This window comes from Hylobates moloch, unplaced genomic scaffold (genome assembly GCF_009828535.3).
Source record: "Hylobates moloch isolate HMO894 unplaced genomic scaffold, HMol_V3 SCAFFOLD_9, whole genome shotgun sequence".
NCBI classification, from domain to species: Eukaryota; Metazoa; Chordata; class Mammalia; order Primates; family Hylobatidae; genus Hylobates; species Hylobates moloch.
In genome coordinates, this window is record NW_026652284.1 from 17,935,881 (window position 1) to 17,947,840 (window position 11,960).

General features: G+C 50.6%; 1 protein-coding gene and 2 non-coding genes across 3 annotated transcripts; all 3 read right to left on the minus strand.

Moving 5' to 3' along the window:
• Nucleotides 1–218: 218 nt before the first annotated feature.
• LOC116813956 (U6 spliceosomal RNA) lies at nucleotides 219–320 on the minus strand. Its single transcript, XR_004371077.1, has one exon. It is a non-coding gene; the product is annotated as a U6 spliceosomal RNA (small nuclear RNA).
• Nucleotides 321–3,489: 3,169 nt separating this feature from the next.
• Nucleotides 3,490–11,952, minus strand: AKR7A2 (aldo-keto reductase family 7 member A2). Its single transcript, XM_032759127.2, has 7 exons — nucleotides 11,634–11,952; nucleotides 7,972–8,159; nucleotides 7,671–7,775; nucleotides 6,832–6,928; nucleotides 6,522–6,621; nucleotides 5,538–5,667; nucleotides 3,490–3,910 (listed from the first exon to the last, which is right to left on the minus strand). Exons 1-7 carry the CDS (start codon nucleotides 11,929–11,931, stop codon nucleotides 3,749–3,751), a joined length of 1,080 nt encoding a protein of 359 aa, XP_032615018.1. The 5' UTR covers nucleotides 11,932–11,952; the 3' UTR covers nucleotides 3,490–3,748.
• Nucleotides 4,601–4,705, minus strand: LOC116814076 (U6 spliceosomal RNA). The gene has a single exon (XR_004371161.1). It is a non-coding gene; the product is annotated as a U6 spliceosomal RNA (small nuclear RNA).
• Nucleotides 11,953–11,960: the final 8 nt, after the last annotated feature.

The following is an 11,960-nucleotide window of genomic DNA, read 5'->3' on the forward strand; positions in this document are numbered from 1 at the left end:
TTTTCGCCTGGGTACGGTGGCTCTACTAACCCTGTCTCTACTAAAAATACAAAAATTAGCTGGGTGTGGGGGCAGGTGCCTACGGTCCCAGCTACTCGGGAGGCTGAGGCAGGAGAATCCCTTGAGCCCAGGAGGCGGAGATTGCAGGGAGCCTAGATCACGCCACTGCACTCCAGCTTGGGTGACAGAGTGAGCCTCCATCTTGAAAAACAAAACAAAAAAATAGGGAATATTTCACGAATTTGCACGTCATCTTTGCACAGGGGCCATGCCAACCTTTTCTGTATTCTAATTTTAGATATGTGCTGCTGAAGCGAGCATAGGTGATTTTTTAAAATTAATTTTTATATTAAATTAAATTTATTTATTTGAGACAGGCTCTCACTCTGTCGCCCAGGCTGGAGTGCAGTGTCATGATCTTGGCTCACTGCACCCTGGACCTCCCGGGCTCAAGCCATTCTCCTACCTTAGCCTCCTGAATAGCTGGGACTATAAGCGTTCGCCACCATGCCCAGCTAATTTTTGTATTTTTTTGTAGAGACTTGGTTTCGCCATGTTGCCGAGACTAGTCTTGAACCCTGAGCTCAGGCAATCAGCCTGCCTTGGCCTCCCAAAGTGCTAGGATTTCAGGCGTGAGCCACTGCACCCAGCCTATTTTATTTTTATTTTTTTGTCCCTGTTATGGAGACAGGTGATTTTTTTTTTTTTTTTTTTTTTTTTTTTTTTTTTGAGACAGAGTGTGCCACCATGCCTGGCTAATTTTTGTGTTTTTAGTAGAGATGCGGTTTCACCATGTTGGCCAGGCTGGTCTTGAACTCCTGACCTCAGGTGATCTGCCCGTCTCGGCCTCCCAAAGTGCTGGGATTACAGAGGTGAGACACTGCGCCTGACCTCATTTCTTCTAGATATACCTAGGGAGTGAAATTTCTGGGTCATATAAATAATCTTTTGAAAAACTGCCAGAATGTTTTCCAAAATGGTTGCACTGTTTTACAGTCTCAATGGCAGAGTCCTAAGTCTCCAATTTCTCCAAACCCTCAACACTTGTTATTTTCTGTATTTTATTGACTCTGATGATCCTAGTGCTTAGCAGATTTGAAGGGGTTTTGGTTTGCTTTTCCTTGATAAGTACTGATTTTGAGCAGCTTTCCATGTCGTTACTGACCACCTATAACCTCTGGAAAAAGGTCTATTCCAATAATTTGCCCATTGTTTAATTGGGTTTTTTTTTTTTTTTTTTTTTTTGAGGCAGGGTCTTGCTCAGTTGCCCAGGCTGGAGTGCAATGGTCTGATCTTGGCTCACTGCAGCCTCTAACTCCTGGGCCCAAGAGATCCTCCCACCTCTGCCTCTCGATTGGCTGGGACCACAGGTGCCCGCCACCATACCCGACTAATTATTTTGGTATTTTTTATAGAGACAGGGTTTCGCCATGTTGCCCAAGCTGGTCTTGAACTCCTGGGCTTAAGTGATCCGTCCGCCTGGCCTCCCAAAATGCTGGGATTACAGGCGTGAGCCAGTGCACCCAGGTGGGTTTTCTTTTATTAAGCTGTAAGAGTCCTGTATCTATTCTAGCTACAAGATCCTTAACAGATATGTGATTTGCAAAATACTATCCCATTCTGTGGGTTGTCTTTTCACTTTCTTGATAGTGTTCCCTGAAGCACAAACACTTTAAACTTTGATGGCGTTGACTTTTTCTTTTGCCACGTGTGCTTTTGGTGTCAACATCTAAGAAACTGCTGCCTAATCCAAAGTCACACTTAAGTATTTTCTTCTAAGAGTTTTATACTTTACCTTATACATTTAGATGGTGATTCATTTGAGTTAATTTTTTGTTTATGTTATGGGGAAGGGGTCCAACTTCACTCTTTCACAGGAGGACATCTGGATGTTGGTGAAGATGATTCTTTTCCCTATTGAACAGTCCCTATTGTCACTCAACTCTAAAATCAGTATTTATTTCTGGACTCTCAGTTCTGTTCAGTTGCTCTATTCTTATGCCAGAACCATTGTCTTTATTACTGTAGCTTTGTAGTAAGTTTTGAAATCAGAAAGTGTGAGTCCTCCAACTATGTGTTTTTCAAGACTGTTTTGGTTCTCCTGGGTCCCTTGAATTTCCATATGAGCTTTAGGATTAGTTTGTCAATTTCAGTATTAAGAAAAAGTCAGCTGGGAGTAATAGGAATTATATCAAATCTTTTGATCAATAAGAAGGATTTTTTTTTTTTTTTGAGATGGGGTCTGACTGTGTCACCCAGGCTAGAGTGTAATGGCATGATAGCCCACTGCAACCTCTGTTTCCGGGGCCCAGGCGATCCTCCCACCTCAGCCTCCAGAGTAGCTGGGACCACAGGTATGTGCCACCACACGCAGATTAATTTTTTGTATTTTTGGTAGAGACAGGGTTTCACCATGTTGCCCAGGCTGGTCTCAAACTCTTGAGCTCAAGTGATCTGCCTGCCTTGGGCTCTCAACGTGCTGGGATTATAGCCATAAGCCACTGTGCCAGCCTTGGATTTTATCTTTTCAAGCAACTTATTAGTGTGGTTTGTTGTGCAAAGATAACTGATACACCACTCCACATGGGTGAGCAACTGTTTTGTTATGGGTAAAGAGAAAAGATGGTGACAACATAGGGAGATCTCTGCTCCACAAAAAAAAAATAAAAATAAAAACTTCTTGGGAGGCTGAGGTGGGAGGATCCCTTGAGCCCCAGAGGTCAAAATTGCCGTGAGCAGTGATCATGCCACTGTACTCTGGTCTAGGTGACAGAGTGAGAGCCTGTCTCAAGAACAAATAATAAATATAAATGAAACAGTAAATTTCCAGGTTGGGCCTCTTTCATCGCTTCAAGAAGCTGCTCCAAGTGCTGCCTGCTGCCCTGCCCATGGCTGGAGGGATTTTGCTGCACTGGGAATGCAGCAGGTTCAGCAACCACTGAACCGAGGATTCTTCTTCTCAGCCTTGGTGCCTCCTGTTTGGAGTAGGGGTTTCCAAGGGAAATGAGGACCTTGGTTGCCTATGTCCCCTATGTCCCCATGCCAAATAGGCCCAGAGCCAAGGCTGAGAACCTTATGGGTGAAAAGACAAGAGGCTTTAGTTAAGACAAGAGGAGGCTAAGATTGAGAGCTTCAAGATGTTCCACAGATCCTGGGAAGTGTTCTTCTTCTTGGTAGTGACTCTAATGGTAGTTTCTTTGTCCCAATTGTTTCATTCCTAAGAATGTATTGAGGCAATTCTGAATTAGAGAAAATGTACTGCAGGTGTATGACCCTCTTTTCTATTGTGTGTAGAAGAGTGAGAGGCACCTCAATGTTGAGAAGTCAGGTGGGTATTCAGACCAGGAGCCCGAGGAGACCCTGGGAGGGCAGTGTGCTTCTGAGACCCTCCTACTACCTCTGCCCTCTGAAGACTCCAGCCCATGGTTCTGCCCTTTCTCAGTCCCCAGGTAGGATTGGAAACAAGGTGTCAACAGCAGAGAAAACAAGTTTTTGGGGTTCACTCAAGACCTGGGCTACAGCCAGGTCAAGTGCCTGCTTTATTCAACAGGAAGTGTTCAAGTGGGACTCACCCCCACCTTTCACAGTGTAAAGTGAACAGGGAGCAAGGCAGGAAGCTAGAAAAATAATGCATGGATCTAGACAATTCAGAAAGACCCTTCTAAATCAGCTTAAGGCCAAGACTGGTCAGCGTGAGAGAACAAAAGAGGTGACAGAAAAGCCTTGGGCAGCCTGAGCCACGATGGGCCTAGCGGAAGTAGTTGGGACATTCGTGAGCAACCAAATGCCAGGCTTGATTAAAGGCATCCACGACAGCCGGCTCCAGAGGCCCGTCCTCCATTGCTGCCAAGTTCTGCTCCAGCTGCTCCAGGCTGGACATGCCCAGGATGACCGCGTCCCCATGGGCACCCTGCAAGGGAGACGGCCAGACTTCAACCCTCTTCTGCTGCACAGCGACTTCACTCGCAGCCCTCCCAGCCACTTCCCTGCTGAGATTTGGGGTCTTTGTTTATATTTATATCCTGTATGTCCAGAAAGGACTTAAGGTGCCTTGGATAGCTGTACCCATGTGACTTGAAATCTGTATCCTTTCCCCTACTGCCACACGACGCTTCCAGACAGACCTACATTCACAGCCCAGTTCTGCCCCCTAGCAGCTGTGTAAAAATGGCTAAGTTGGCTGGGCACAGTGGCTCATGCCTGTAATCCCAGCACTTTGGGAGGTCGAGGTGGGAAGAACACTTGAGCCAAAGTGTTCAAGACCAGCCTGGGCAACATAGAGAGACTCTGTCTCTACAAAAAACAACAAAACAAAATTAGCCAGGGGTGATGGTGCGTGCCTTGTCCCAGCTACTAGGGAGGCTGAGGCAGAAGGATCACTTGAGCCCAGGAGGTTGCGGTTGCAGTGAGCTATGAGTGCGCTGCTGTTCTACAGCCTGGGTGACAGAGTGAGACTCTGTCTCAAAAAAATAAAAAAGCAGGCTACGTTATTAAGCTTGTTTTGACATTCAGTCCTTCTTTTTTTCAAACAAAAATATTTTTCCTTGTGTTTTGTACACAAAAGGGGATGGGAGGTAGTGCGGTGTGGTGGTGGTGGCGGAAAAATATGGAACGCTTCACAAATTTGTGTGTCATCCTTGTGCAGGGGCCATGCTAATCTTCTCTGTATCATTCCAGTTTTAGTGTATGTGCAGTCGATGCGGGCAAGACATTCAATCTTTTTCTCTATTTTCAGCACTGGAATGAGAAAACTTATGTAAAACACAGCTCCCACATACTAACATCTACCGGATATATGCCAGACACTATGCAACATGGAAGGCTGAAGCTGGAGATAAGTTTGTTGCTGTTATTTTCATTGTTGTTTGCTTGTTTTTTTAGACAGAGTCTTGCTTTGTCACCCAGGCTAAAGTGCAGTGGTGTGATCTCAGCTCACTGCAGCCTTGACCTCCCAGGCTCAAGCCATCTTCCCATCCCAGCCTCCAGAGTAGCTGGGAACATAGGAGCAAGCCATCACACCTGGCTAATGTTTTTGATTTGTTGTAGAGATAGGGTCCCATTTGCTTGCCCAGGCTAGACTCAAATGCTTAAGCTCAAGCAATCCTCCCATCTCGGCCTCCCAAAGTGCTGGATTACAGGTGTGGGCCATTGCCACCAGCCAGGAAATAAGTTTTAACCAGGAAGACATGAGGCATCAAGAGAGGAAAACCAAAAGGGTGAGATGGGTGGGTTTTAGTTAAACCTGTGTTAAAATGTCTGCCACTTTAATAGCTGGGTGAACCTCGGTTTCCTCATCAATAACACTGGGATAATCATACTCCATAAAGCCTACGGAATAAGAAAATCCCTGTAATGAAGCCCTCACTACAAAGCCTCCACTGAGATACCATCAAAGACCAGTGGGAAGAGTGTTGATGAGAACTGGAAGAAAGAGAAATTTCAGAGGAATTGAGAAATCAAATGCTTTGGGCTTCACCTAAAGGTGATGCTGGTCGCCCTGGAAGGGAAGAAGCTGAGCGCCCAGGGTCACTGGTTACCTGCAGCTGTGAGTGGTGGTACATCCACCGGAGGGCGGCTGAGGTCATGCTGGGGGCGCTGGCGCCATATGCGGCCTGCAAGGCCTTCTCCACCAATGCAATGGCCTCGAAGTGGTGCTCCTTCCAGAAGCTGTGCAGAGGGGACGGTAGCACAGGGGTCAGTACCATGGGGGTCACACTGGGAGCCACAACCAGCCATCCAGGACCACTGCCCCACCCCACACCCTGCAGCCCTGAAGGGCGGGTGTCCTCTCTAGTCATAGGTTTCCCACTTTGCTGGGCATCAGAACCACCCAGGATGCTGGGCCCCTTAGCAGAGACCTCAACGAATCTTTATTCCTGAGGACTCAGTAGCCCGCTCTGATTTTCCCCAGGGACATGAAGGCTGCTCAGATGGGGCAGGATTCCCTCCTGGGCTCTCTTTTTCCTTTTTGACACATGGTCTTACTCTGTTGCCTACACTGGAGTGCAGTGGCATGATTATGGCTCACTGCAGCCTCAACCTCTTAGGCTCAAGTAATCCTCCTGCCTCAGCCTCCCAAGTAGCTGGGCTACAGACAGGTGTGCACCACCACACCTGACCACTTTTTTGCATTTTTTTTTTTTGTAGAGACCATGTTGCCCAGGCTGGTCTTGAACTCATGAGCTCAAGTAATCCTCCCACTTCGGTGTCCCAAAGTGCTGGGATTACAGGTGTGAGCCACCATGCCTGGCCCATCCTGGGCTCGCTTTTTCCTTCCCAGCAGGTGATTGCTCAGGAAAGAGCTACGACTTCAAGACCCCAACATCCAGGGATCCTCATTTCCCCCCAGAGGTCCCAAGACAACAAGAAAACCCACAGAGGGCTTGGGAATTCCTGAAGGAATGCAGGGGAGGAGATGCACACAGCAAAGGAAGGTCTTACCTCAGGAACAGCCCAGTACTTAATTCCACATAGAGTTGACCCCACCCCAGCCATCCTCACCAAGCCCACCCCCAGCTCACCGATTCCTGTAGGTCTCAGCCCAGCTATTCCCAAAGAAGCGGCCCATAGGCTGTTTCCCGTCCTTGTCCTCATACTTGTACTTGCCAGTCAGCAGGCCCCCTGCGGGAAGGCAGCAATCAGCCCCCGGGCCCCGAGTGCCCCAGAAGCTGCCATATCCCTCAGGGCTCTGGTCTAGGGGAGGGGCAGGGACCCAGGAGGGGCTGAAGAACACAGCCCAGCCTCTCGTCAAACCCTCCCTGCTTCGTAAATTCTGGGCTGGGCATCTGTGGGTCGGGAATAGGCTAAGACGGTCAGGAATGCTCCACGTACCAGCCAGAGGGTTGTAGGCATAGAACCTCAGTCCAAAGTGCCTGAGGCAGGGGAAGAGCTCCGTTTCCACCTGCCGGGTGGTGGCGTTGTACATGCCCTGCAGGGAGAGGGACCCCGGGGACAGGGTGGACATGTCAAGAGAAGGAACTGTTGCCTTCCACTTTTAAAACTCTAAAGCAACACCAGCCCAGGACTTCAGCAATATTCTAACAACACTACTGTTAGTAGGGGATGGAGGGAGGGTGTTGGGCCCAAGGACAGAAAACTGAAGTGGAATGGTATCTTTCCACAAATATCTGGTGTATGAACTCCATGCTGGACACTGGTTACAACCACAAGCAGGTGTCACAAAATCCCTGCCTCCAGGAGATGTTTACTCAAGTTTAAAAAAATAGACAGGAAGGCAGTTAATTACAATAAAGTTAGGTTCTACGATCAAACAAGGAGCTGGAAAGTACGCGCTGAATGTATGAAGATGAGGTTTGGAGACTGGAGACTCCTGTGGGGCTGCCTAGAAAGGCTTCCAGAGGAGGAGACCTCTATGGAAGGCCCGAGTGCTTCTCCCAGGGAGGAGGGCAGGGGAAATGTGTTCCAGGCTGAAGTATGAAAGGAGGTGGGGAAGGAAGGGTCCAAGGTGCACAGTCAGGCAGGAAGCAGATGCCCAGTGGCCAGGCTGAGGAGCTTGAATGGCATCCTGAGGGTACGTGGGAGCCATCTGCAGGCTTTCAGCAGGGGAGTGGCTGCTATGCAGAGGGCACAGGAGGCAGTCAGGGGGGCAAAGACAGCCCAGGATGAGCAGGAGTTCTGGAGACCTTGGCCTCTGCAGCCCCGGCCCTCACCTGGTACACGGTGGGCAGGATCCAGCCATTGCTCTTGCAGAGGGTACAGATCTCGGCCACTTCCCAGGCGGCATAGTTGGAGAGGCCAAGCTCCATGAACTTGCCCTGCACAGGTGAGGCTCCAGTCAGAACGCAGTGCAGCCCAGACCAGGAACGGGGGGGAGGCCAGGGTGGGGCCCCGGGGAATGGGGCTGTTCCCTGCCCCACCCTGGGACTGCCCTGGTGTCTCTGCTCTCATGAGTAGGATCAGGATAAAGAAAGGAGCAGGAGCCCACCTTTGGAGCTCAGAGGGCCCCCTCACCTCCTGGTGCAGCTGGTGGCAGGCACGCAGCGTCTCTTCCACTGGGGTGCCGTGGTCAGGTGCGTGTAGGTAGAAGAGGTCCACTTGGGGACACTGCAGCCTCTTCAATGACGTCTCCAGCTGGGACCGGACACTGTCAGGCTTCAGTGATTTTCCATCCCAAGGGTTGGCCTTGGTGGCAATTTTCACTTGGAGAGAGAATGGAATGGTTAAGTGACCTATTAGAGCCATTTTTTTTTTTTTTTTTTTTTTTTTGAGATGGAGTCTTTCTCTGTCCCCCAGGCTGGAGTGCAGTGGCGCAATCTCGGCTCACCGCAACCTCCACCTCCTGGGTTCACGCCATTCTCCTGCCTCAGCCTCCCAAGTAGCTGGGAATACAGGCGCCCGCCAACACGCCCGGCTAATTTTTTGTGTTTTTAGTAGAGACGGGGTTTCACCGTGTTAGCCAGGATGGTCTCGATCTCCTGACCTCGTGATCCGCCCGCCTCAGCCTCCCAAAGTGCTGGGATTACAGGCTTGAGCCACCGCGCCCGGCTTAGAGCCATTTGTTAACCCTGTAACCCTAGCTAAATTACTAATATTCTCTTGGCCTCAATTGTATGATCTGTAAAATGGGGTTATAATAATCAAACTGTCCTCATTGGGAGGTCCTGGGGGTTAAATAATGTCATATATGTGAGTTCTCAATGTTCACCTATTATAATAACTATGACTAGTCACCAACCTGCTGGCTGTGCCAGGCCTTGCACTAGAGACTGAGTATGCAGAGATGAACTGAACACAATGGATCTCTGCCCTCCTGGAGCCCTAGAGGATGATGGTACAATATGGTAAGCACAGGAGGGAAAGGCACACGGTGCCAAGGAGCCCAGATGAGATGCATGAAGCCAACTTGGAGACTCCAGGGAAGGCTTTCTCTAGGGGATCACCCCCAGAGTCCCAGCCAACAAGGAAGAGCAGGAAGTACATTCCAGAGCATGGGAACCCATGCAAAGTCAAAGAGGCAAAAAAACAGTAAGTGAGGCTCCAAACCTTCAAGTCTAAGTTATAAGAGCATAAATTCCGCAGCAAGGAGCAGTGGGACATAGGACAAGAGACAGGAACAGACCTCATCCCAAAAGTTGTTAAATACCATCCCACTGAATCTGAACTTGATCATTACAGATTTTGTCAGGGTGTGAATCGGTCACCTGTGTTCACGCTTGGCTGCAGTATAGAGAAAGAAGTCAAGGGGGCAGGCCTGGAAGAATTTAGGAAAGCAAAGCAGCCACATGAATGTGGCCCAGTGGTAGAGATCAATTTGAGAGCTTAGAAGGCAAACTGAGCAGAATGTAATTATAATTCTCCCCTCCCCTTCCCGACTCACAGAAGCATGAGCATACATCCAAACACTGTAGGGACACATCGCTATGACAACAGTGTTCTGCATCCAAGCAGCTTGGAAATGAGTTAATTTTGCACTATTCTTTCCCCTATAAAGAACCCAGCTATTGGTCCAGATGTAGTGGCTCAAGTCTGTAAACCTAGTTTGGGAGTACTTTGGGAGGCTGAGTAGAGAGAATTACTTGAGCCCAAGAGTTTGAGATAATCCTGGACAATGTAGCAAGACCCTCCCTCTACAAAAATAAAAATTGAAAAAGAACCCCAGCTGGGCCAGGAAAGGTAGCTCATGCCTGTAATCCCAGCACTTTGGGAGGCTGAGGTGGGTGGATCACCTGAGGTCAGGAGTTCAAGACCAGCCTGGCCAACATGGTGAAACCCTGTCTCTACTAAAAATACAAAAATTAGCCAGGTGTGGTGGCACGTGCCTGTAACCTCAGCTACTTGGGAGGCTGAGGCAGGAGAATCACTTGAACCTGGGAGGCGGAAGTTGCAGTCTGAGTCCAAATTGTGCCATTGCACTCCAGCCTGGGCGACAGAGTGAGACTCTGTGTCAAAAAACAAAAAACAAAAAAAAGAACCCCAGCTGTCTGGATTGGTGGGTGGATGGATTCTGCACTTTCGTACTTTGCAAAGTCAGCTCAGTAGCTCAGAGGGGTGTCATGAGATCAGTTGGGATATGGGAGAGAACAAGTTCCACAGTTTCTCATCTAGATTTTCTCCATTTCCCCACAACGCCCCAGGCATTCCCGGCATGAACTTTGCCTCAGGCCTGGCCTGAGGACTTTGGTCCAGTGAGCTCCTGGCCTCAAAGATGGAAGCAGGGAAGGGTTGGAGAAGAAAAACCAACTCAGGAACAAAATCTTCATTATTAATAGTAGGTAACCTGGCCAGGCGTGGTGGCTCACACCTATAATCCCAGCACTTTGGGAGGCTGAAGTGGGCAGATCACTTGAGGTCAGGAGTTGGAGATCAGCCTGGCCAATACGGTGAAACCCCATCTCTACTAAAAATACAAAAATTAGCTGGGCGTGGTGGTGTGCACCTGTAATCCCAGTTACTTGGGAGGCTGAGGCAGAGGTTGCAGTGAGCTGAGATGGTGCCATTGCACTCCACCCTGGGTGACAGAGCAAGATTCCGACTCAAATAATAATAAGAACAACAACAACATGCAGCCAGGTGAACTAGAAAGAGCGTGGGCCTGAGATTCACATTCGCCCTCTTTTCCCCCCTGACCCCCCACGTGCTATGACTCTAAGGAGGACCCAGAGAGAACCTCTCCTCAGCGGTGGAGAGCAAGAGCCTCGGCATAGCCCAGTGGGTGAAGCATGGTAAGGGTAACAGCCCATGTTCCCTGGGCCCTCACTGAGTGCCAGGCACCCTCCCAAGGGCTATCAAGGGCACCAGGCTCACGAGGGACAGTCCCCTCCATCCTCTGCTCAAGCCCCACCTGCCCATTGGCCTTCCTTTCACACATCACGCACATTGCATTTCCAAACCAAGTCTTTGCACAGACTCTAACACTCCTTTCTCTTGTTCTCCTCCAACCTACCATTGAGCCTTTAAGGCCGAGCTCCATCCAGCATTTGCTGAGCCTTCCCTAGTGCCTCTCCCCGGCCTGCAGCTCCCCAAAGTACTCTCTTCTGGGCTCTCCAGCAATCATTACTTCAGTCTTCCTCATTAGACTCTGAACTCCCTGTGGAGGGCTGGAGTCACCTTCCCTCCTATGGCCCCATGTCAAAGCCCGGCATAGAGTGGATAGAAAGTCCCTACACCCTCACCCGTCCGCACTCCCTAACACTCCTACTCTCCCAGCCAGCCTTACGGCATCGCCACAGTTCTCCCTGAGAGAGGGAGAGGTACTGCCAGCTGCACAGGGCAAAGTCTAGTGGTTAAGAAAAGGCCAGGATGAGAAAAGGGTGCCTAGGGTGTGCATGGGTGATGATGGCAACGAAGGGGTAGAGAAAAGGAGGAGAGTCTGGGTGGGGACCGGTTGTGGGCACCTGGCAGGTTTGGAGGCGGGGGCATCAATGGAGGTGGGAAGCGATGGGCCAGACCAGGCTGGGGGGAGACTCTCGCGCTGCAAGTCCCTGGGGAAGGAGAGTGGGGGAAAGGAGTCAGGGCAAAGCACTGTCTAGTTGTCCTGAGGGGTGGACCTGGGGTGGGGGGCGAGGGACGAAGCCGTCGGTGCTGCCCGCGGCCGGGCCCGAGCGGAGTGGTGCACGGCTGGGGACGGGCTCACCTCTGCACGACGCATGGGGAGGATCAGGGGCCACTGTTACCTCTACAGTCGCCGTGGCCCAGCCGGAGCCCCAGGCCGCCCAGGATGGTCTCGGACTGGCCGTCGCTGTACATGAAGGCCGTGTCCAGTTCGGTGTGGCCGCGCTCCAGAAAGGCGCGCACGGCCGCGGCGCTGGCGGGCGCGTCCATCCGGCGCCCCATCTCCATGGTGCCCAGCACCGATGCGACCCGCGGTGGCGGTGGCCGGGACATGGCGAGCGCGCGGGCCTCGGGCAGCGGAGAGCGAAGCGCGCAGCGGACAACGGCGCGGGAGACTGCGCGTGACGCGGCGCTCAGCATGGCAGCGGCGCCTGCGCGTTGGGAGGTGG

Excerpts from the sequence above, each read along its gene's own strand:
- AKR7A2 (XM_032759127.2), bottom strand. The coding sequence starts at position 11,931 with ATGCTGAGCGCCGCGTCACGCGCAGTCTCCCGCGCCGTTGTCCGCTGC. Across the intron at positions 6,622-6,831 it reads TGCCTACAACCCTCTGGCTG|GGGGCCTGCTGACTGGCAAG; the intron begins GTACGTGGAGCA and ends GCCTTCCCGCAG. Across the intron at positions 5,668-6,521 it reads GCTGAGACCTACAGGAATCG|CTTCTGGAAGGAGCACCACT; the intron begins GTGAGCTGGGGG and ends CCCTCTGCACAG.